Source organism: Lolium rigidum, chromosome 7 (assembly GCF_022539505.1).
Source record: "Lolium rigidum isolate FL_2022 chromosome 7, APGP_CSIRO_Lrig_0.1, whole genome shotgun sequence".
Classification (NCBI taxonomy): Eukaryota; Viridiplantae; Streptophyta; class Magnoliopsida; order Poales; family Poaceae; genus Lolium; species Lolium rigidum.
Window position 1 is genome coordinate 323,526,956 of NC_061514.1, and position 24,245 is coordinate 323,551,200.

The 24,245-nt window shown below is 49.1% G+C and overlaps 2 protein-coding genes across 2 annotated transcripts; both read right to left on the reverse strand.

The window, feature by feature from the left end:
- Positions 1-14,504: 14,504 nt before the first annotated feature.
- LOC124674112 (glyoxylate/hydroxypyruvate reductase HPR3-like) lies at positions 14,505-16,030 on the reverse strand. Its single transcript, XM_047210146.1, has 2 exons — positions 15,596-16,030; positions 14,505-15,361 (listed from the first exon to the last, which is right to left on the reverse strand). The coding sequence occupies exons 1-2, from the start codon at positions 16,028-16,030 to the stop codon at positions 14,840-14,842; spliced, it is 957 nt and encodes a 318-aa protein (XP_047066102.1). The 3' UTR covers positions 14,505-14,839.
- Positions 16,031-20,444: 4,414 nt separating this feature from the next.
- LOC124673318 (glyoxylate/hydroxypyruvate reductase HPR3-like) lies at positions 20,445-21,383 on the reverse strand. Its single transcript, XM_047209422.1, has one exon. The coding sequence runs from the start codon at positions 21,381-21,383 to the stop codon at positions 20,445-20,447; it is 939 nt and encodes a 312-aa protein (XP_047065378.1).
- Between the last annotated feature and the right edge of the window lie 2,862 nt (positions 21,384-24,245).

The window sequence follows — 24,245 nt, forward strand, 5'->3', positions numbered from 1 at the left end:
GAGCCTTGGATTAATTTTTTCTGACGAGGGGAATGTGATTCTCCCAGGTGCGATTTCACGGCCCAATCCCCCCCGCCGGTTTTACTGTGATGTTCTTATCTTACTTGTATCGAGGTCTTTCACTCCCTGCTCACAAATTCCTTCATCACCTCCTTCGAGTTTACGAGATCCAACTGTGGCAGCTGACTCCCAACTCAATCCTTCACCTTGCTATTTTTATCACCCTCTGCGAAGCGTTTCTAGGCATCGAGCCCCACTTTGGATTGTGGAAGAAAATTTTCTTCGTGAAAAGGTACAACAGTAGTGGTGGTTCCTTTGTCATTGGCGGAGTTGGATTTGTCGCTCATAAAGAAGTTAACTACTTCAACTTTCCGATGAGAGAGTCTATGCAAGGGTGGAGGCTGAAGTGGTTCTATATTAGGGACACTTCAACAATTGAATCCCAGCTCCCTCGTTTCTCCGATGTTCTCGAAGCCAAACCTAAGAAGTCATGGAAAAATATCCTTTCTCCCGATGAAAAACCAGCAGTCGACAAGTTGTTTGACAGATTTCTTCGGATCAAAGAAGCCGATGGTCAGACCATGATAGGCACGGAGGTAGCCGCTGTGTTCTTGAAGCGTCGAGTCCAGCCGATCATGGTTAGGGCTCATCCGATGTGGTTGTATTCGGGTCCCAAGGACGAGACTAGGGTAAATATCGCTGAATTATCCGAAAAGGAACTGCTTGATGAAGTTCGGCACCTCACTCTCTTCAGCCAGGAAGATTCAATCCCACTAATATCTTCCCATCCGCCATTTGATGCTGATCATCAGCCAACCGAGGTAAAAAAATTCCTTCATGGTTTCATTGTGCTGTTTCTCTTGATCAATGTGACTGCCATTGTTCTTACTCGTTCGCTCCGACAGATCCCCATAGCTCTCGAGCATTTGCAAGGCCTGTCAAATGATTCTTCCGAGAAAAGGGACTCCTCAATCCTTGTGGGATCCCATATCGGAGAAAACGCTGGCCTAAAAGATGAACGTGATGACCCAACGAATCCTGAAGCTGTCTTTATCAATCATCAATCTTCAGCCGATGATATTAGCGACACAGCGGGGTCCATGCATGATGACGATGCTGATCGCGTTGCCTTTGTTGATGCAGCTGTGGAGGAACCCGAGGCGCTGCCTTTGAAGAGACCATCCGGCGGCTTTGCCGACGAGGATGATCTTCTCGATCTGTAAGTCCTTACTTCTTTTTCTCAAAATTGTGTCCTATCTTTGCCATCCGTATCTTCGTTTGACTTCGCCAAATTTTCGTAGTGACGAAGGTTTCTTCGAACCTTCGCCCAAAAGGGCCAAATCTTGTACTGTTCTGCCGAATCCCGCAGCTTCCGAGGCTTCAGCCCCTGCCGCGGCCCCAGCAGCCCAGATATCGACTGCTTCTTCCCTTTCTAAGGGGAAGGATATTCCTTCGACTGCCACTGCCGCAGCTCCTTCTTCAATGAAACCTGTAAGTCTTTTTCTGTTTTAATGCAGCATCTCCTGAATGGACCTTGATTAAATCACTAGTTCTTCAAATAACTGTTTTTCCTTATTTCTTAAGGATTTGCGAGCTGTCATTTCCTCCCTAGAGACTTTTGCCTCCCAATATACTTCTCTGGAAGTTGACAAGGCCCAGCTGAAAAAGGAGGTCGTGTCTTCTTCCTCGAAATTAGAGGGCGCAATAAAAATGGCTGCCGAGGCTCGCCAGGAAGTCGATTCCTTGAAGGAGGAGCTCGAAGGGCTGAAGAGGAGGCTGAAGGATGAAGAGGCATCCAGGCTAGCCGCTGAAGCTCGGGCGATCGAGAAGGATGATCTTCTTCGCCAATCTTCCTTAGCCTTGCTCAGTAATTCCCTTTCTGCTCTTTTAGTTGATTATTGCTTTGCGAGCTCCTCTTATTTCGTTCTTCACAGAGGCCGCTGATATCCCTGTCGAGTCTCTGGACAAGCTCCCGAGCAATTCTCCGGCAAATGCTCTGTCGATGACCCTTGCTTCTCACCAGCTCGTTCAAGACCTCCTCCAGAAGGGCAAGGAAGCCATGGCACGGATGCACTCGATGATTTTCCCAAAGATCAATCAAGACAAGACTTTGGGGCAACTGATCGACGCTTTTGCCGTCAACACAAAGGAGATTACCGAGGTATTCAAACGTACTTCGCGTACCTATGGTGCCCTCTTAGCCTTCCAGCTTATGATGGGTCATGGCTTCAAGGCCAATATTGAAGAGATGTCCCGAGAGCTGCCGAAAGAGCAAGATGGGCAATTTGTTGACTTGGGCGTCTTCAAGACCTCGGCTCTTAAATGTGCTCGCCAGCTACTTGATCTGGTCTCGGCAAAGAAATCATCTATTGGTCCAAGCTTGTCGAACTAGACCCAGGCCCCTTGATTCTATTCTTGTAATTTTGCGCAGTAAAAACAATGTCCTGCCGTAAGACTTGTGTGGTTGTAATGAATCCCAGGCAATGTTGCCAGTGTACTCTTGTTATGACATTTTTATTTGCATGCTCTCCCGATGGGAGTAATTTCCAGTGTTGAATCCATATAATCCATCATGCCCTTTAACAATGTTTTGCAGGTTTTCCCTGTGCCTGCATTTGTCGATGATTCTTCGGGTGCTTGCTCTGAGAGTGACCGACTTCAGCATATGAAGGATCGGATCGCGCAGATGGAAAAGGATATGCACAGTACTTATGCCTTGGCTGCTATTATCAGAAAGAAGAACGAGCTTGTGGCTGACGCAGAGCGCTATGCTCTTACTGAATTGCATAGAGCCACAGAAAGTTTGAACTGTAAGCACCCTTGTTTCCTTGCTCCTTGTTTTTCCACAAAATGCATCTTCTTATCTTCCCTTGTTTCTTTTTCTAGTCATAGCTCTGAACCCTGCTAAGGAGAACAAGCGGATTCACGAGCGTGTAAACGCATTGACTCAGCTATCATCATCAGATGAAGTTTTCTGGAAAGAGCACTCGAAGGCTTCTGTTGTCGCGAAGTTCCAAGATCGGGTCCATCAAGTCCATCGTTTCTTCGACAAGTGCTATAAAGGACTGAGAGTAATCTGGAAGACGATGTTCCCTTTGGACGCTGTCCCTCCCACGCTGTTGACTTTAATGTCAGAATTCAGTAACGCCAAGAAGATCTGAAACTTGGTTCGAGCGCAACTTCTTGCGGGGGCTAGAGCCGCACTCGCCCTTGTTCTTGTGGATCATCCTTCGGCAAACCTGCTGGCGATGGCCAATGCTGTAGGTGAATTGGGGCCACTTTACCCGAGAGTGGACCTTCCTGCCGCAATTGTTGTTGAGAGACTCGAAAGAGCTTCGGCGGCATCCGAAGAAACAATGACTCAAGAGTAGACAAGAGAAAAGGCCCCTGTTGTAAGTAGGAAACCTCGATATTTGTTTTATCTGAATGTTCGGATGTTCAACACAAAACTATTTTATCGGCAGATGCACATGCGTACCTCTGCCATGTTAATGCTGTTAGCACATTTTGGAGGAGTAAATCTTAATTACTTATTTTTGCATCCGCGTTAGGATGTATATTTATGTTTAGTTGGTAGCAAATTATGTGAGTGATCAGCTCGTGTTGCGGGTCTTGCTAAACCCGTTGTATGTTCAACTTTGCTTTCAACCGATGTATGTCTTGACAGCAGCTCCCGATCGAGTCGGTGGCACTAGATCTGCCGATGACTCCGTCACTCTTTGATACTTCCGTGATTTTAAAGTATCGAGCGTGGGTCATTTTCGTTACGTGTTTCACGATCCTTGCTTTTCGCGGCACTCTTTGAGGCATCTATAGCGAAGGAGGAGAGTGAAGTCCCCGTTGGTTTTGCATCATAGCACTCGTAATTTCAGAGGCTTTTTCTAGAGTGCAATCCCCGAGGCTATTTTTTCCATTGAACTGATGTTCATTGATATATGGACAAAGTCTCTGATAATGTTGTTCGGGTACCCCGAATTACTGCAATTCTTCAGAGAAACGAAACATAAGTCTTTATTAATAAAGTAAGAAGGCTAAAGGGCTAAAAGAGGCCCTGTTTATAAGAGAAAAAAGAAAGAAACTAAGCATGATGCTGTGCATCCTTTTAGGCAAGGGGAGGTTTCTCCTTATCTTCAAGCTTGTCTGTTGCACCGGTGGTTTTGGAAGCATCACTGGTTTCAGCAGGGGCTATTGCGGTGATTGCCGGAGTTTTCTTTTCTTCCATGATGATCTTGTCGCCAGCTGTCAAGGTTTTCACTGTCGAAGCTTCCGGGGCGAAGTCGGCTGGCTTCTTCTTCGACTTCGTGACGCGTTCATCTTCTTTACTGTCGATTGCTAATGATCTTGAAGGGAAGTCGACAGGTTCCTGTTTGAGCCCGAACTTCGCAGCGATCCTCTGAAACTCGCGATCACAATTATCCGAGCGTCAGAAACTTCCATAGACTGTGATATTTGTTCCATTGTTCCCAGGCATTTTCAGCTTGAGGTATGTGTAATGTGGCACAGCCATGAACTTGGCATAAGCCGATCTTCCAAGTATAGCGTGGTACTGTGATTCCCAGTTTACTACTTCAAACTCGATCTTTTCCTTCCTAAAGTTGTCGGGTTTGCCAAAGACAATGTTTGGGTAAACTTTGCCAAGAGAGTACGCCGGTAAGGTGGGGAGGATCCCATGGAAACAGGTATCCGTTTCTTCTAGCATCCTCATTGTGATTCCCATGCTTTTGATCGTGTCGAGGAATATCAGGTTTAGTCCGCTTCCTCCATCCATGAAGACTTTGCTCATCTTGAACCCTCCGATTTGCGCCTCAACTACTAGGGCAGCGTGCCCCGGTTTTGGGATTGTCATCGGATGATCCGCTCTGCTGAACATAATGCTGCGAGATGACCATTCGATGTATTCGGGAATGTTGGCCATAATGCTTTACGCGGATTGATCTCTTGAGTGAGCTTCTTCATCTCCCTTCTCGAAACACCAGTCCTGTGGATCATGCTCATCTGCCCACGCGGTGGCGGAAAACACTCGTTGGGGTTGTGAGGCTGGGCTTGATGGACCTGGTGCTGAGGCGGAGGCGGCGGTGGAATTGGCTGCTGCTGCTGCTGTATGAGCTTCTGCATCTCGATGAACTGTCGACAGTCTTTGAGCAGATGGCTGGAATTTTTCTTGTTATCTTTTTGGTCGATGTAAGAGTGCAAGTAGCAAGGAGCGTTTATCTGCTCAGCGAAGGGTAACTCTGGGGTCCTCTGCGGTCGTGGTTTGTAGTTGCCACGGTTCCCGAAATTACTTCGGTTGCCGTCCTGCCGATCGTCTCGCCTGTCATCGTAACGATCATCTTGTCGATCGGAATATCCTGCGGCTACCAGATTGTTGTCATCGTAACTGCGGTCCTTCCTTTTCTTACGACGATCCCTTCGACCGCCCGAATCATGCTTCGGCTGATCATCGTCTTCGTCATCGCTGCGTTGTCGTGGCCTTCGTACATTGTCTTCGCCATCAGCCCAGCTGTTAGCGATTTCCATCAACTTGGTTATAGTCTTTGGCTTCTTGCGCCCAAGTTCCTCTATGTAGGTCTCACGTCGGATGCCGTCGCTAAAGGCGTCGATTGCTCTATCGACGGAAACATCTTCGGCGGCATTCAGGAGTTTAGTGAATCTCCCGATGTATGCGCGCATCGACTCCTTTGGTTTCTGCTGGCAATGCCGTAATTCTTCGATCCCAATAGGCCTCTTGTATGTTGCTTGGAAGTTTGCGACGAAGGCATCCACCAGGTCGTCCCATGACTTGATAGAACCCTTCGGCAGGCCTCTCAACCAGGTCCGTGCCGAATCTTTCAGGTAAAGTTGCAAACATTGCATCGCTGCTATCTGATTTCCTTTGTGCAGGATCACGGTTTGTAGGTAATCGTCTATCCATGACCTCGGCTCCTGCTGTCCATCGTACTTAGCGGCGTCGGTAGGGGTAGGTTTGAACTTCTTGGGTGGCATCGTTTCACGGATCTTGTAGCTCAAGCAGTCAGCTCCCCTCAACTCGCCGTCGTATTCCTGGCTTTCTTCTGAAGCATCGCTGTCATACTCCTCCCTCGCGGCTCGCCGTCGTCTGGCTCTATCGATTCGACTCTGGGTGATTTCGTCTCGGGCGTCTCTCGAACGGTGCTTCGAGCCACTAGCTTGGAGTGTAGTTTTTTCCTTCCGTGGGACCAGGTTATCTCCTAGGATTGCGAGGCTTTCCAGGGCGCCTCGATGAGCTTGAGTCATGGGACCTTCGGGTCGTTGATTGATGAGGTATGCCGCGAGATTGGCGGTTGCTCCTTCAACGGGTTTTGGCCTTGGCATGCCCGCAGTGTCCGTAGTCATGAAGGATCTGGACAGGTTTGAGGTTATTTCTCTAGCGTCGTCTTCCGAAAGCCTGGACAACCTTGATCGATGCTTCCCTGCACCTTGGCTGCTTCAGGACGTACTTCCTCGCGAGCCCCTTCTCCGCTCACTGGATTGTTCTGCCGCGAACAGGCGTCTTTCGAGGGTGGCCTGCTCATTCGATAGACGCTCCCGATTTTTCTCCAAGATGGAACGGTAAGCATTGAGGGTTCCAACCGAAGTGCCGGCGGGGAGCGGGGTGTTATTAAGCACGGCAGCCCTGGCTGCTGCCCATTCTTCCTCTGCGATGGTGTAATCACTATGATTGCTACTGGCGCTGTTTTCAAAGCTGTGTCGCCGGCTGGAGCGTGGGGTGTGATCTCCTCCTCCTCCCCCGTTCCTTGCGTTTCTTGTGTTATTGGCAGCATAGACTTGGTGGTGCGCTGTTTTCCAGGTAACCTCCCTGACGATGCTGTCGACACTGTCTTCTCCCGATGAATGCTGAGCACTGCAGATGAACGGCGTGTCAGTCGACCCCAACCCGTGCCTGGTGTCGTAGTTCAGGCAGTAGTACGAAGTCATCTCTGACGGTACGGGGTTATCGGATCCGACCGACATCGAGGACGTCGATCGAGGAGTCGATGGCGGGGATAAATCCGTCGAGTCCGTCAGCCCTGCCGAGAGGTCGACTGATGACGACACGGTTGACCTTGCAGCCGATGGGAGCAATTTCCTTGTTGGTCCGGGAGCGTATGGTTCCAGCAGATGGAGGACTCCTTCCGCGTTGGCGTTGTAGTGGACGCTCCCGAACGTCATCTCCATGTTTCCTTGTAGATCCGAAAAAGTTGAGCGAGAGGAGTCGTTGTGCGGGGTGAACTCATAAGAGCCGAATCGGATCGGACTTCCCAAGGTTGGTGGTGACGAAGGCGTCGACGAAGCTGTCGACGACATGGTTGGATCTGCCGATGACGGATCTTGTGCCAACAGGTTTCCCACAGACGGCGCCAATTTTCGAGGGTACTCCTCGGCAATGCCCTCCGATTGGGGCTTAGGGTTGACGGAATCTTGTAGGCTGACACGAGACATCGGTTAACAGACAAGCGGGGAGAGCGATTTACCCAGGTTCGGGGCCCTCGATGAGGTAAAACCCTTACGTCCCGCTCGTCTGATTTTGATTATGAAAATATCGGGTTACAATGGGGTGCCGAAGGTTTCGGCTGTGGTTTCGTCGAGAGGCTAAGTGCTACTTGGACCTAGCTCTGGACTTGCGGTGGCTAAGGTTGCTAAGATTGATTGTCCCCCTCGGCAGCCCCTCTCCTGGCCCTTATATAAGGGGCCAGGTCTCAAGGGATCTGTTCGGGTACGACTAGGTTACAAAAGCCCTAGATCTAAACTTTCCTTGTTCGGTTCTTCTTCGTCTTGTCCTTCAAGGAATCTTCTTCGGCACCGCCATAGTGGCCCACCTTACCATCGGGTGTCCTCATGGGCCTCCAGTTGGGCCGTACAGGATAGGGCAATAACAGTTACCCGAAGGGTAATGCCCACGTCAGGGGGCCTTTGGTCCCGGTGCGTGGCACGACCCGGGACCAAAGGGTCTTCCCTTTAACTGCTCGTCTCCCTTCTCCGCGCAGATCAATCACGTGGAGAAGGAGTTATAGCCGTGCGTGCCGGTGCCGATGCCGACGTCACCTGCCGCCTCCGCCACATGTCTCCGCGCGCGCCGACCTCCCTCTCCTTCCACGCGCGCCACCGTTGCCACCGCCACCCACCACGCCGCCGCCCGCCGTTGCCGCCGCCGCCGACCGCCTCCTTCACCGCCGGCCGCTGCTCCCTCTCCGTGCGCGCAACCGCCGCGGCCATCGTCCTCCTCGCCGGCGGCCGTACGTCCTCTCCGTACACCCGCCGTCTCCTCCACCGGCCGCCTCCTCCTCCGGCCACCTCCTTCGCCGACGCGCCACCCACGACCCCGCCGCCGAGGTAAGCCCCCACCGGCCTCCTCTTTCTCCTCTGGCCGGCCGACGTACGGCCGGCCATACACGTGCATGCTTTTTTTTCTTAGTTGTGCCGCGCGTCGATAGGCCATACACGTGCATAGCTATATATGGTGAGGTGCGACACCGCGCTAGCAGTACCGATTAGATTGACGCAAAGGATAGGCGCGTAGCGCTAGCAGTACGTACATTGTGCCACCGGTACTATGTCGCAACTCAGCGCCATGAGCGCACCGCCGGTGTCGCAGCTCGCCATGAGCGTGCCGCTGGTGTCGCAGCTCGCTGGTGACTTGGCTCCATGTTAGCCACCGGTGCCGCACCTCGCTAGTGACTCACCTTCATGTTGTCGTTGATGACACACCTTGTCGGTGACTTGGCTTCATGTTAGTGTTCAAATATGGTATTAGGGTTTCGAGGGTGGGATCTCGTCGGCGACGGGCTTAGGGCTTAGTTAGCGCCGCGTACCTGTTATTCTTTACATGATCACTTACTTTATTTCACACGACATATGTTCAATTGTTTATTTCATAGCTACGATGCCGCGCCTGCCGCGTCGTGGAGGGTCTAGGCACGTTCTGTACCAGATGCAGACGATAGGGGAGGTCCGGGACTGGGCTCCGCTGGGGTGGCATTCCCGTCGTCGACCCGGATCTTCTCTGGTGGAGGTCGCGTGGGCCACGCACGTTTCAGAGGGAGCCGGTCCCCCAGGAGGTGGTAGCTTGGCGCATTGCAGAGGAGGACGAGCACGTTCGCCGTTACATGCATGTCTTAGACAGCAGCATGTATAGGAACGGATGGTCAGTTATGCAGGGATCTCACGTGAGCTATGATCGCGTGATTGTTCCATATCTTTGGGTGTTCTCCCTGAGCGGCTCGGCACCTCGCGGCTCAGCACCCGGTCGACGTTGAGAGCTATGTTCATGCATGTGAGTCGGTTGTAGTGATGTATTAGGGTTAAATAAAATGGACCCGAGTTATATATTCATGTATCTGCACTATCTGCTTTCAGCACTACATTATCGATTCTTAATTAATAACTATATATGTAACTCCAATTTCTGTTTTCTGCATTATCCTTAATTAATATCTATATATGTGATTATATGATGATTCCTATAACTTGCAAGTCGATGCAGAAACTATGGACGCTGAAAGAAATGAAGCCCAAGAAGAATTCATGGCAACCTCATAGCCGAAGGTGTTCTGGATGATGGCGGTGACGGCGGTGACGATGTCACCGCAACTTATTTGAATGACTCCGGTGAGGGTGCGGGGGAGATTGACCGAAGAGAAGATGGCTCCGGTGATGAAGCGGAGGATGTTGAGTGAAGAGAAGATGGCTCCGGTGAGTGAGAAAATCATAATGGCTCCAATGATGGAACCTTAGTTATTACAAAGTCCACCGATGTATATAAATTCAGCCGCTGCTGACTAGATGCATTAACTAATATATATATTGACGATGAATTATTTCTTTTTAGCCCTCCGGATCGAGCAATTCTTCTGTAAAGTCGAAGCGAGGCCCGACCAAATCGTTGGCCGACGGTGTTAGGCACGATATCCTCGAAATCGATCAGAGTGGCCGACCGATTGCTCCCGAGAAGGCTGCAAAAAAATTTATAAGTCAATGTGGAGTGCTTGTTAGGGACTGCATCCCGATCACCTTTCGAGAATGGCACAAGCCGAAGGGAGAGGTTGAACCAGGTCATTATGTCGATGATGTAGCCAAACGCAACCTTTTGACTAAGCTCATGGCATATTTCAACCTACCTCCAGAGGAGAATGAAGATAGAGCCAGACAGATGGAGGAGGCAGTCAAGGAGTTTGCTCTAAAGAAGATGGCTGAACTATTCAAGCACCACAAGAAGAGATTGCACGCACTTGTCAAGAATAAGAAGACTCCGGACTTCAGTACTGCATGGTATGGGAAGATAAAAGATCACTGGCCCGAATTCGTGACGTACGTCACGGAGTCAGAACAATTTAAGAAAAGGTCGGCAACAAATAAGGCAAATGCCGCGTTGAAGAAATATCATCAAATTACGGGTCCAGGTGGCTACAGGTCTAACCGGCCTAAGTGGCAAGCAGCTGAGGCGGCACTGGTCAGCAAAGGCATATAAATAGGGACATTCGATTGGAACGAACGGTCCAAGGAGTGGTTCTACGGGATTGGGGGAAGGTTGGACCCAGAAACAGGGAAGTGTATCTATAATAAAGAACATCTGAAGCACCCCATTCAAGCCCTTCAAGCACAGAAGGCTCCGTTCCGTGGAAGTATGGCTTTCCCGCGGAACGGAAGAGATTTCTTGATAAAAGCCATGCGAGGAGAAAGGCAAAGGAAGCAGACCGCATAGCGTCCTTAGAGGATTCTTTGAGCGTCCTGAAAGCCCAAGTTGCCCAAGTTAATGAAGCACTTGCAACCCAGTGATCTCAGGGGCAGCATGTAGATCCTGCATTCGATGCTATCGACGTGCAACAATCTCAGCACCGAAAAAGCAGCGTGGCTTCCACTCAGCTCGATAATGATGAACATGTGATCGAGCCTCCTCGCTACCCCGTGGATGATCTCTCCGAGGGCCGTCCTTGTGAGCTGCATGTAAAATTTGTCAACATATACATGAAGGCGACGGTCGGCTATGTCTTACCTACAACAACTTACCATTGCTGTGCGGTCCAAGATGGCTATGCTGTTGTGCCGGTGGATGAAGTGATGGGAGATTATGAGCCGTTGAAACTTGACCACCCTGCAGGTGAAGATGGGGAAATCACTGAACTCGGAGAAGCCCTTAGAACCACCGTTCTATGGCGGAAGGAGCTCATTGTGTTTCCAGGTTCCAAGCCAAGCATGCCACCTCCAGCTCGTTCTCCGCTACCTCCGCCACCTCTACAGTCTCCTCCGCGTGATGATTCTCCTCTGCGTGATGACTCTCCTCTGCGTGATGATTCTCCTCTGCGTGAGCGGTCTCCTCCGCGTGAGAATACTCCGCCGCCTCCTCCTCGTCAGGAGACTCCGCCGAGTCTGCAACCTAAAGCAAAAGAGGAAGCTAAGTACCGCGGCAAGTATTAAAGCCCCGAAGAGATCATCAGCTCCGAAGAGGTCCAAGACTCCAGATATGTTACCATATGAGATGACTGATGCGCAAAGCGACGCAGTCGCAGCCACTGAGCTGAAGGAGTTTCTTGCGCCGAAGAAGCCTCCGCCAAAGGTGTATATATCACCGAATATAATGAAGCACTTTGCCGAGACGAGACAAAAAAAAACCTGAGTTGGCATGTGATTATGACCGCTCTCTTGGATAGTCCTCTAGAACGAGGAAAGTGAAAAAAATTGTCCAGCTGGGACATCAGGTAAAATCAATCGCTACCCCCCTTCGTCGTGCACTCCTATGATGATCCGGAGACGGCATCGATGATCGAACGTGCGGCTAGAGATCTTGGAGCAGATGTTCGGTATGATGATTACTATCCAACGGCTGAAGTCAGAAACAAGTATCAATACGGAAAGGATCTCATCAAACCTGGCGAGCTCGCGCGTCTAGGGACTCAGATGCGAATGTTGGATGCATGGTACCTGCAAGCCTGTCGGAACGCGGATCGCTACCTCACGGTAGGACTTAGAGACGAGCATTACTTCCGGGGGAAGGAGGAGATAAACCTTGAGTTTGAAGAACTATTTCAGTTATTCAATCAAGACGTCCTCGACAAATCTATCATCAGTTGCTACTGCCTGTAACTGATTTATTTATGTTATTAAGTATGTAGCTCAGCTCATTCATTTGCACTAACAATTAACCTCACTATATTCTTTTTGTACGCTATATATTATGCAGAATGAAGATGCTCGAATGCAAAAAAGGAGGGCTCTATGACATCGGGTTCATTGACCCAAACACCGTTCATGAAGTTACGGTTCGACGGTACGCCAAGGACACAGAGGACAACATGCTAATGTTTTTACTGAAGTAAGCAAACAAAGAGGAAATATGCTTTCCTTACAACTTCAAGTAAGTGTTATAACTGTCATACATACATTCGATTTCACTTACTCGATGTGAAGTCTAAATAATCCGACAGTTATGCGTGTGCAACTTCCACTATATTCTCCTAATCATTGAGCTTAAGAAAGAAGTAGTACTTGTCATGGACTCGAAACGTAAAGACCATGGGGAATGGGCGAACATGGCTGCCCTGCTCCAGAGGTAATTTCAATCAATATCGTATCTGCATCTTCATCTGTTCTCATTCGATGATATCATCAACTAATCAATAACTCATTTACTCATTTTTTCTTTGCCGGGTAGGGCTTGGAAACGGTTCATCAATACTGTTTCGGGTAAATGGAAACCGGAGCTTACATTTAAAGATCGCCCTATAAGTAGTACTATATATATAGCTATGTTCACGAATCTCTTTGATATTTTGTTTCAATACCATGCTTGATTATTAGTTTGATCGAACTATTTTTTCGTAAAGTGTTTGAAGCAGGAACCCAGGAATAACTTATATGGATACTACGTCTGCGAGTTCATTCGCGAGATGACCTGTCATAGGGACCCGGAAGAGGCTATACAAGCCACTCATGTACGTGAACAATTTTTCACAATTAATCTTATTATTACCATCAATTGTATTGAGTTACATTCATATATATTGATCTCATTTTTTAATTTAGATGGAACGCCTGCGGGACTCTCTCCTAACGGAGGATCGCATACGAGCAATTCAAGAGGAAATTGCGGGATTCTTTCTTACCGAGGTCATAGCTCGAAATGGAGAATACCATCGGGAGTTCATATCGCTATGACTTAGGGATATGAATAGATATGATACCTTTTGGTTCCGGCTTTATATATTGTAAACATGCATTACTTGTACTGTATTTCATGACGATGTCTACATATACATGACCATGTTTGAGGTTTCTTGAATGATGTATGCATTGCAGAATTGAATGAATAATATAAAACCCTAAAACTCTGACGCGGCACAGAAACGGCCAGTTTCTCTGCCGCGGCAGAGAAACGCTGCTCCACCCTCAACCTCTGCCGCGGCAGAGAAACGGCCACCGGCAAAGACCCTCCAGTCCCGGTTCGTATCACGAACCGGGACCAAAGGTCCTCCACCACGAGCCCCCTAGCTGCACCACGTGGCGGGGCCTTTAGTCCCAGTGTATATTTGAACCGGGACTAAAGGTTTGAGCCTTTAGTCCCGCCTGTTTTGTCCCGGTTCGAAAACCGGGACTGATGGCCCAAATGAACCGGGACTGTTGGCCCTTTTTCTACTAGTGACAGACCTTTTTCTACTAGTGACAGACTGCCGAAGCTATGCCTCGCTGTCAGTACTGGCACCGCTGAGAAGATGCATCGAGCCAGGGTCGCCGCTAGGCAGGCCCGACGAAACGTCCGCCCAGACGAGAGTGGTCACACGGCGCGACCGCGCAACGTCCACAGAGATGCATCCGAGGCACATATTTGGGCCGTGTTTGCGTCTTCACGGACAACCTGGTAACTATGCGTCGGGCCGCTGGGATTGAATGCAGACGCATTTTTCGACCGCACGGTCGCAAACGGTCGCTTCGCGTCCATTTGCATAGGCCCGTTGAAGATGCCCTAAAGCATGGCATCCATCCATTAGAGATGCTCTTATAGGAAAGAAATGGGCTTCTAAAAAAAAAGACAGCCTCCACCTTCCGCGTTTGGGCATGTTGAAAATAATTGTCTCAGTGTTTGCTGTTTTAAATATTTTTCTTATATAACTTGACTATTATGTTTCTCTTTCGGTATGTCTGAATCCATGCACACAAGAGGATATACAAAAGGAACTTCAAGGTCGTCTGACTGTTGGAAAACACGATATTTGTCCTCATGTTGCTTCCAACTCATTTTAGCATATTCGTACCGATTCTTACAAATCAAATGTATTGATCCAAATCAATAAAGTTTGCACTGCTCTTGTTGAAGTCTCATTTCGGTATAACATACCAAAGCATATTCTTTGACCACTCCATATCCAAGTTGTGCAATATTTTTATTACCTTTCAGGTTATACTATCTTTTTATTCCATTATATTATCACTGTCGAGTAATTTGGTCCTGTCCTACTGATCCTCTGCTGCAACGCACGGGGTATCTTGTACTAAGGGGAATGGTGGAGCCCTTGATGTCAATTACCTGACCCTTGTATACTACTACTACCACAAGTTTTCAACAGATTGATGATATAATGCCGAGTCTTGTAAAATTTACCTCTTGTGAAGTTCATCTGGGAGCAAGAATATTCTCAAATTCCTGATCGGTTGCTCCAAGATTACATTCGACTGAGTTCACTCCGAAATTTGATTACATTGAGGTAATCCAAATAAGGGAACGCATCTTTTGTCGACAATGTAGTGAGCACTCCACTATTCCAGTTTCCAGGATGAAGCTTCTTCAGAGTTCAGATCGTAAAGAATCACACGCACAGGCCGGGACGACTTCGATCAACGTTTTATTCAGAGTTCAGAGCTGCACAGGACTGACGAGCGGCCTCCCTGAGAAGAAGGCCTCGAGGTTGGCGGTGACCACCTCGAGCGCGCCGCGGATGGACTCGGGCGTGATCACGGCCCTGTGGTCCGACAGCACGACGTTGTCCATGCCGAACAGCTCCGGCGGCACGGCCGGCTCGTTCGCGTACACGTCCAGGCCCGCGTCGCCGAGGACGCCGCCCCGCAGGCACCTCACCAGCTCCGGCTCGTCCACCAGGCCGCCCCGGCCGACGTTGATCAGCACGCCGTCCTTCCCCAGCGCCTCCATCACCTCCCGGTTCACCATGTGCTTCGTCTCGGCCGTCAGCGCGCAGGACAGCACCAGCACGTCGCTGCCGGCGGCGAGGTCGAGCAGCGCGGGGACGAACGTGTATGGCGATGAAGGCTTGGGCGACCTCGAGTGGTAGGAGACGGCGCAGCCGAAGGCGGCGAGGCGCCGCGCGACCCGGGAGCCGATGTTGCCCAGCCCCACGATCCCCACTCGCTTCCCGCTCACCTGCCATTGCACAAGAGTCCGATTTAATTCTGTTCGAGATTCAATTTGCAAGCGCGATGCAAGATGAATCAAGAAAGGATACCATGCGTTGTAATTGTACAGTCACAGCGATGTCGATGAACTAATTCTGGCCACCGCGATCTATTGACCATGGCAGCGAGCTATGTGAAAACAGAGTCGTTGAACGCGGAACGGCACGGCACTCGGCACCAGCGGCCAAGAAGTACTACTAACCTTGGTGGCGAGAGGGTAGTCGCCGTCGGCCGCCCACCTGCCCCTCCGGACGTACGCATCTGCGGCAGCCACCCGGCGGAGCACGGCGACGAGGAGCCCGACGGCGTAGTCGGCGGAGTCAACCGCGAACGCTGGCCCGGCGTTGGTCACGCTGAGCCCGCGGCTCCGGCAAGTACCGAGGTCCACATGATCAACTCCCACGGAGGTGCCCGCCACGAGCTCCAGCGCAGGGAGCCTGGCCAGGTGTTCGGCAGTGACCGGCGCGAGCCCCGGCACGAGCAGCACCCTCGCCTCTGCAGAAGTCGCCGCGTCGGCGTCCGCGGAGAGGACGAACCGGTAGCGGCCGGCGAGCGCAGCGGCGAACTCCGGGAAGAGCGGCTGCGCCAGGAACACCAACGGCTTCTCGTCGGCGGGCGACTGCGGCGTGGTCTCCATCCGGATCCCGGCAACAGCTTGTCCGGTAGAGGGGATGGAATCAGTAGCTGCTTTGGAGTGACAGCAGCAAGTTTGGTGGTGACTACTGACTGCCGACCATTATCTATTCTATTGAGAAATAACAAAACGAACCCATCGACAAGATCACTCTCCGATTTCATAGGATTATTTTTGTCGTGCAGCTGAAGAACATTGTTGATTCGTTCTCAAGAAACACATAGTCTGACCATTTCAATAGGGTAAATATAGTACCGTTGCCGGCAATATGATCATTATGGAACAGACGAAATGCGGCGTTTCCGAAACTCAATCTTAGATATAGATGCCGTCCTAGCACGTAGGAGTACACAAATCAAAGAAAGAAGAAAGGGTGCGTCATGGTAATGCACTTTGCGCAAATTATTAACCTGTTCTGGGTTTAGCACTCTGCCTCCTCTCCCCTGTTTCGAATATCTAGGGGCGATGCAAATCTAATATTTCTAGAGTCGATCTAGAACTAACTTAATTTTTGATCGTCTTTGAACTATCAAAAGAAAAAGATGTAGCCAATGATGTGTTATTTCAGCTTGCAAAGTACAAGGTGTTTTGCACGGAAATGGTGAATGGAACCTGGGTGCGCGCGCACCCATTTACGAAAAGTTTAAAAAAACGCTATTTAAAAGTTTCAAAAAAATGTGAAGTAAATTTTTGCATGTATATATTATGTTGATACTTACTCGTGTGTGTTTTCACGGAAAAATACCATTGGGTGTGACCTACACAAAAACAACAAAATGCAAATTCCTATTCCTGTGAATAGTAAAATTCCTATTCACTATTCTCATTTGGACATTTTGTCATTTTTATGCAGGCCACACACAATGGTATTTTTTCGTGAAAACTCACACGAGTAAGTATCAACATAATATGTACATGCAAAATTTTACTTCACATTTTTTTGAAACTTTTAAATAGCATTTTTTTGAACTTTTCGTAAATGGGTGCGCGCGCACCCAGGTTCCAAACGTCCGGGTCGGTGTTTTGCATTCATATTTTGTACACACGGACGGCAAAGTATTGACTACATCTAGATTTGTTCAGAATATTTTCAAACCTCAAAATGTGGGTTTTATTTTCTTTTCAAAGAAAATAATTGCTATGTCCCGAGCACTAAAACGCCAAGCTCACAATACCCTCTTTTTCTATAGAATGACAAAAGCATCTCCTTAGTGATTTTTAAATATAGAAATAAAAAGTAGAGACATGTTATAGGAATGCTTTGTGCAAAACAAAGTACCAATGACGGTAGAAATTTGGTGGGGCTAGGTGTTTGGTTCATAGGATAAAACATGCAAATACTCCTCAAATTAAAGTCAAATCACATATAAAGTATATGATGATACTATTATGCCACGAAAGACCTTGTCTCATTTCGTGCATGGAATTTGAAAAAAGGTCTAGGAGGAATCTAAAATTCTTGACTTTTTTTTTCTTTGAAACTGTGGTCAAACAAAAAAAAGAACACTATTTTTCATTTTCTTGGGTCCTTGGGATGAGTAGCTACAATAGGAAAACTCTATAGGTATATGTTATTCCTTCAGTTATTCCTTTAAACCAATGAAAGCCTAAATTATGTATTTTCTCCAGTTCTCTAGAGCAACTTAGAAATCGAACACTATACTACCAATTAGAGGAATCATACATCGTCTGGTGTTCACTATATATGAATTATTTTTCCTAGGTGGGTAGTGCGGATTTCATGCATCCTCTAGTCATTTCATCCTCCAAAAGACTGATCTAATAGAAGTTACTATGCAATTCAATTCAACCTGCCGTTGGGATTATGTTTGAAGTAGCGCGGGCCTTCTTGCCTTGTTGGACATGGATCTTTAGACATTTTTTAGGGAGATAACATATTTTATTTGTAATGTTGCTGTTGCTAGAATTTTAACACGGAGCTAGCAGGGTACAAGCTGGAGCCATGGTTCCTCTTAGGGTAGAGTTTTTTCCTTGAAAACCTCCTGATTAATACATGTAGATTTAAGTTCCAAATTTATCTAAATTTATATATATACTTGTCCTCCTTGTGTAACTTTCCTAGGACCCTGATGAACACTAGTGCATGTGTAGCAAACTCAAAAAAGAGTTAGTAGCAAACTCGTGCGAGTGACTCCGGAGACGACAGAAACCCTAGCAAACAACCCATCCTCCATCGTGCTCCCCTGGCCGCCGCCGCTGGCAGTGCCGGTAGCGGTGGCGGCACCCGTCCATTGAAGACGGAGCGTGTGGACGGGCGATGCACCCCGGCTGCTCATCTTCACGCAGGGACATGCGTCTCGCGGGCTGTGCTAGGTGGATCCTGGCGGCGGCGCTCGGCGGAGCGGCCACGCAGTCTTGGCGGCGGCGCTACGAAGCCCGTGTAGGCGAGGACCCTGGCGCATCGGTGCGGCTGTAGGGCCCAATCTGGGCCCAAACCTGGCCCGATCTGGGCTTCTCGCTAGGGGCTAGAGGGATGGGATGGAGCGGATGTGGCGGTGTAGTAGTTCCAGTGGCGTGAGCGGCTTCCAGCGGAGTCGGCTGCGCAGGCAGGATTCAGGGCTCGACCAGGGCTTCCCTGCTCTGGTGCGCGATGCCTGGTTGAGCTGGTTCTCCATTGTCTGATGCTTGCCTTCCCGCGTGGGTCCGTGGAAGAAGGGTCGGCAACGTCTTTAGGTTGGTCGGGGTGAAGCTGAAGGTGTCACTCGCTCCCCTCGCCGTCGATGAGTGCTGGCTTCTCATGGGTGATGGCTGTCTGTTTTGGTCCTTGTTAATTTTGTGGACTGTAGGGCTGCTGCAAGGGTTGGGAGAAATCCATGTGCTAGTGCACGACGACAGCGACGCCTGCGGGCGTCGTCACCTTCTTAAAGGCGTCGTCTAGGCCCTTCCACCATGCATCCTCCTGAACAACGGGAGAAACCATGGTCCCAACTTGTTGGTTCAGGCAACGACGACGCTATTGTGTCTTTCCCTTCTTGGAGGCGTTGTTCGAGTTGCTCGTGGAGTCCCATGTCGACAACTGAAGTCAATATCGGTCGCTACTTGGAGCATGGGCTTCTTGGGTGCAATGTACACTAGTATCAACATTGCTTGGGCGATGCTATCCTCACTTCCGGCCATGTCATGTTGTCCACCTATCGACTTCTTCTAGGCAGTTTGGGTGTGCGATACGTTGACGTCTGCCACCCTGGAGCTAGGGTTTGATCCAAGCTGTTTTGCTTTAGTTGTGACGCGGTCTCGAGTTCGTGTTTCCGGTGCCTGTTGGCCAGTGGTTGGGCAAGGCGTTTGTGCTTGTTGTGTGCTTTCAGGTGTGTTCCTCCTTCCTCGCTGAATGGCTTCATGTGTAAGGGTTTTGGGTCCGATTTACCTCATAAACTAGATCGAAGTTGTTTCTTTGAAGATTAATACCATGACTGGGCAGCTCTCCTACGGGTTCTCGAAGTAAATGTATTTTTAGCTTTTATACTATCTCCCTCTATAAAATTAATTCGCAAATTTGTCTAAATATAAATGTATCTAAACACTCTTCAGTGTATATAGATATATTCGAATTTAGATAAATCTCTGACATCTTTCTTATTGGTGGAGGGATTATTAAGTTAATGTTTGAAGTTTTGGCTAATTTTACTGAAAATTTAGCAAATAAGAAATCAAATCGGTATAATATAAATTGGTGCCACAAAAATTGTCACACTTTTCCACGTGCTAACCTTGCTAGCGAGAGGGTAATCCCCGTCGGCCGACCACCTGCCGCCGCGGATGTACGCCTCAGCAGCAGCAACCCTTCGGACCACGGTGACGACGAGACCGACGGCGTAGTCGGCCGAGTCGACGGCGAACGCGGCACCAGCGTTTGTCACGCTGAGCCCACGGCGCCGGCAGGCGGCAAGATCGACGTGGTCGACGCCCACGGAGATGCCCACCACGAGCTCGAGCGCGGGGAACCCGGCCAGGTGCTCGTCCGTGACAGGCTTTAACCCCACGAGGAGCACCTTCCCCTCGGCCGTGTCCGCCGCGTCCGCGTCAGCGGCCAGAGCGAACCGGAAGCGGCCGGCGAGCGCGGCGGCGAACTCCGGGAAGAGCGGCTGCGCCAGGAGCACCAGCGGCCTCTCGTCGCTGGGCGGTAGCGGTGGCCTCATGTTCTCCACTAGCCTTGAAACGTTTGTAGGGACAGGGAGAGTAAAACCACCAGCAGACACGGTGTGTGGTGGAGGACACACTGCTGTGTAAGAAGACGACATTGCGCTGAAAATTAATGGCAGTGAACCAAACATTTCAGCTCGCAAGAAGATCACGATCTGAAGAACTTGCGCAGAGAACATATGACCGAATCCACCGTACAAAGACTCAAAGTCTCTTTCCGTTCCAAGCTCAAGTTTTGTGGACGACATTGGCACGATCAGTCGAAGACCTCGAGGACGGGTGTAAGCAGCGGCGCGCCGGCGAAGAAGGCCTCGAGGTTGCCGGCGACGAGGCAGTCGAGGTCGGTCATGGCCTCCGGGGTGTACGCGGCCTGGTGGTGCGTGAGCACCACGTTGTCCATGCCCAGCAGCTGGGCCGGGACGTCGGGCTCGTCCTCGAACACCTCCAGCGCGGCGCCGGCGATCCTGCCCTCGGCCAGCGCCCTCACCAGCTCCGCCTCGTCGACGTTCGCCCCGCGCGCCACGTTCACCACCACGCCGCCGCTCCCGAGCGCGTCTAACACGGCCCTGTCCACCACGTGCCTGGTCTCGGCGGTCAGCGCGCACGCCACCACGAGCACGTCGGAGCCCGCGGCGAGGTCGAGGGCCGTGGGGCGGTACCCGTAGGAGACGCCGTGTTTCCGCCGCCGGGAGTGGTACGAGACGACGCATCCGAACGCTTTGAGCCGCCTCGCGATCGCCGACCCGATGCTGCCGAGGCCGACGATGCCGACGCGCTTCCCGCCGAGCCTGGAGCCGACGGGGGGAGAGAGGAGGAACTCGCCGCTGAGCACGTCGATGAGGAGGCCGATGGCGTAGTCGGCGACGTCGGCGGAGTATATCCCCGCGGCGTTGGCGACGGCGACGCCGCGGCGCGCACACTCAGGGAGGTCGACGTGGTTGAGGCCCGCGCTCACGGAGACGACGCAGCCCAGCGAGGGGAGGGCGTTCAGGAACGCCGCGTCGATGCGGACGACGCCGCTGCCTGGGACGACGGCCGCGCGCGGGGGGTCGTCGGTGGCGGCCGCGGCGACGAGGAAGGCGGACAACGGGAGCGGCGAGGCGTGGGAGTCGAGGAGGCGGTAGCGGCCGGCGAGGTCAGCGAGAATGGCCGGGTTCAGGCGGTAGAGCACGAGCACGGACGGAGACGACGGCATTTGCCTCGCCGGAGATGCGGCCGTGATGCGAAATTCTGGTGCGGCGTCGCTATCTGTTGAGTGCGACCGATTGGCTAACATAGTACAGTATCACTCTTTTTGTAATACTAGAGGATACCCCGCGCGTTGCAGCGGATCCTTTTAGAAAATTATTACTGGGCAATATAAATGTTGAAATATCATATATAGATAAGATGGCATAAACTGAAAGGTTACAGATATAGTGTTCAACTAAGGATAATATAGTGTGGACAAAATAATGGTTTAGCAAGCTATATAGAAGTAAGAATTGGAAAAAAAATCAATACAGCTGATATTGATTAGAGCAATATAAATTATACCAATTTGATACATTGTAGACAACATGCTGAAATCAAGTGTAAGCTACATAAGGGTAGGTAGAACCGTGAACCCAAAGATGCACCGCTGAGTATATTTTTTACAATCAAGTCATGGTTTCTTATTTTAGTACATCACCTTCTCATTACTTTTATAGATTAAATCTCATGTCATCGTTCAGATATTCTGAAAGTGAACCAAAACAAACATGAGTATTGAGTTATTATTTAACAAAATTGCATATATAGAAAAGGAAACACAATGAATAATAAGTGACCAGGCCAATAGTTGCAGCTTGTCCAAGATGGACAATTGATCAATAGATGTACAAACTGGTCGGTAGCTGATAGAAGCTATATGGACCTGGATGTGAGCAACACAACAGAGACTATTAGAAGTAAAGCACAGCTGAACATCTGTGAAGTAGAAGACGAACAAAACAGTTTTTTCTATATTGCATGAACATGTCAGTGTGTAACTACGTTTAACTTTATCATCGCCAGTTCACCATATGCTCCCTGCAAAAAGAATCAATTACAATAGAACAAATTAAGAGGATCTCCTAATTATAAAACCAAAATCAAGTGCCAAGCTAGTCCAAGATATCATATTAAAAAACTAAGCACAATCTCAGCAGAAAAATCAATTCTGCTATAGATCTTGCAATTGGGCTACACCAAAAATGAAGTCAATCTAGACATCAATGAATCGATGTCAGAAACTTTTGGATGAGCTCACGAAGGGTTGGGATTTGGCAACCAAGTATGGTGCGAGCTGGTGGCAACCTGACGGTACGGCAGCGGCTGGCAGTGTGTGAATAACAGGGATATAATTCAAATTTAGATTTGGATTAATAAGCAGACAGGAAGATCAAGAAATAGCAACAGAAAAAATCATATGAAAGGACTAATGACCAAGAAATATGGCGGCTCTTTCATCCAAATTGTCTAACACATGAGGTTACCATAAGCCATATTCATGGGGGAGAAGATGGGACGGAGTGGCTCGTCTGTGCCGCCAGCATGAGCTGTACAGGGGACGCCGGCCGGCCAGACGCCAATCCGTAATGGAGGCTCTGAAAGAATTGGTTCGGAGCAAGGCGCGCGCCATTTAAATATGGAGAAGCTGCATGAACTTCTCATATACCTCCATAAAATTCCATTTTTCGTAGTAATTGTTTTATATTTGTTGGGAGAGGAAGCTACTGCGTCGCCGCGGAGAGGAAATGTTCTGTGGTTGTAGTGCCGCTCTAGCGTCAACGATATTGTGCGTCATAATAACTCATGAGAAACTGAAACATCAATACGACGATTATGTTGATTCATGAGCATATATAGAAATGAGCTGTACGTGGGCTAGAATAATAAGCTACATGTGGGCCAGCCCGTACAATTTGATTAATACTACAAAGAAGCGCAGGAACAGATGTAACGCTCTTCATGGAAAAAAAGAAAATAATTGATGACATGGTCTCACAAAATTTATTGGCAAGACTGATGATGTGGCAGTCTAGGATTGGTTGTAGATACTGATGATGTGGATACCTTGCATGTGCAGGAAAATGGGATCAACTATTAAGAATAAAAAGATGAGCCCTTTTACCAAACGAAAATACTTTGCTGAAACGGCGGAAATTTAATTGGGCTCCCGGAGTGCATATAGTTCCTCTATCAAAATATTTTAAGTGTCAAAAAAGTTTAATAAAAAATTCTACATGCACATCTCCGTAATATATACGTGAGTTCGTCAAGTTTCACGAAAAATTAATATATTTTATGGTCAGTGTAAAAAAGAGACACACGTCACATGGCAAGTCAATTTTTTATAAAACGACTTTGTGAGCGTGTAGCACGTGAAGATGTAATTGCAAATTTTTTGTTTCAATTTTTTAAATTTTAAAATATGTGTAAGATGCATTAATAGAGGGAGCATACGCTTCCATGTTCCCAAACACCACTCCCGCTAAAATAGCTTCTATATAAAACGGAGGTACCGTATAAAAAAATCAACTAGAAGGCAAACTACTTTGAAACACGAGAGACATTGCAAGGAAAAAACTTTTGTACTTACACGTGTGAGTGTATTCCTTTCTCTATCCTCTTTTTATCCAAATCTCGAGAAATAAATGGTGGTGACGGAAACACCCACATCCATACGTGTAAGTACAAATCTACTCTTGTCATTGCAATTACAATCGCGACAAAGATGAAAATTGCACCAAATGCATGTTAAAGGCGAATTTGTACTTAGAGTAGCATTTGGATGGGGCAAGTAAGAGGTGGAGTGTTGTTGCATCTATCGCGGTGACATTGGCGGGTCTCGTAAGGTCATGATGGACTCGCGTAGTGGGTTGGGGGGGGGGGGGCGATGTGTGGCATCTTGGAGGCGTCGATAGCAGGACTATCAAAGACTATGTGGATCTCTACCCGATGATTTCTTGACGGTTCCAATAATTGTGACGGCTTCTGTAGTGTGTGCAGAGGTACTTGCTCTATACCGGATGAGCGCTCTCATTTTGCTTAG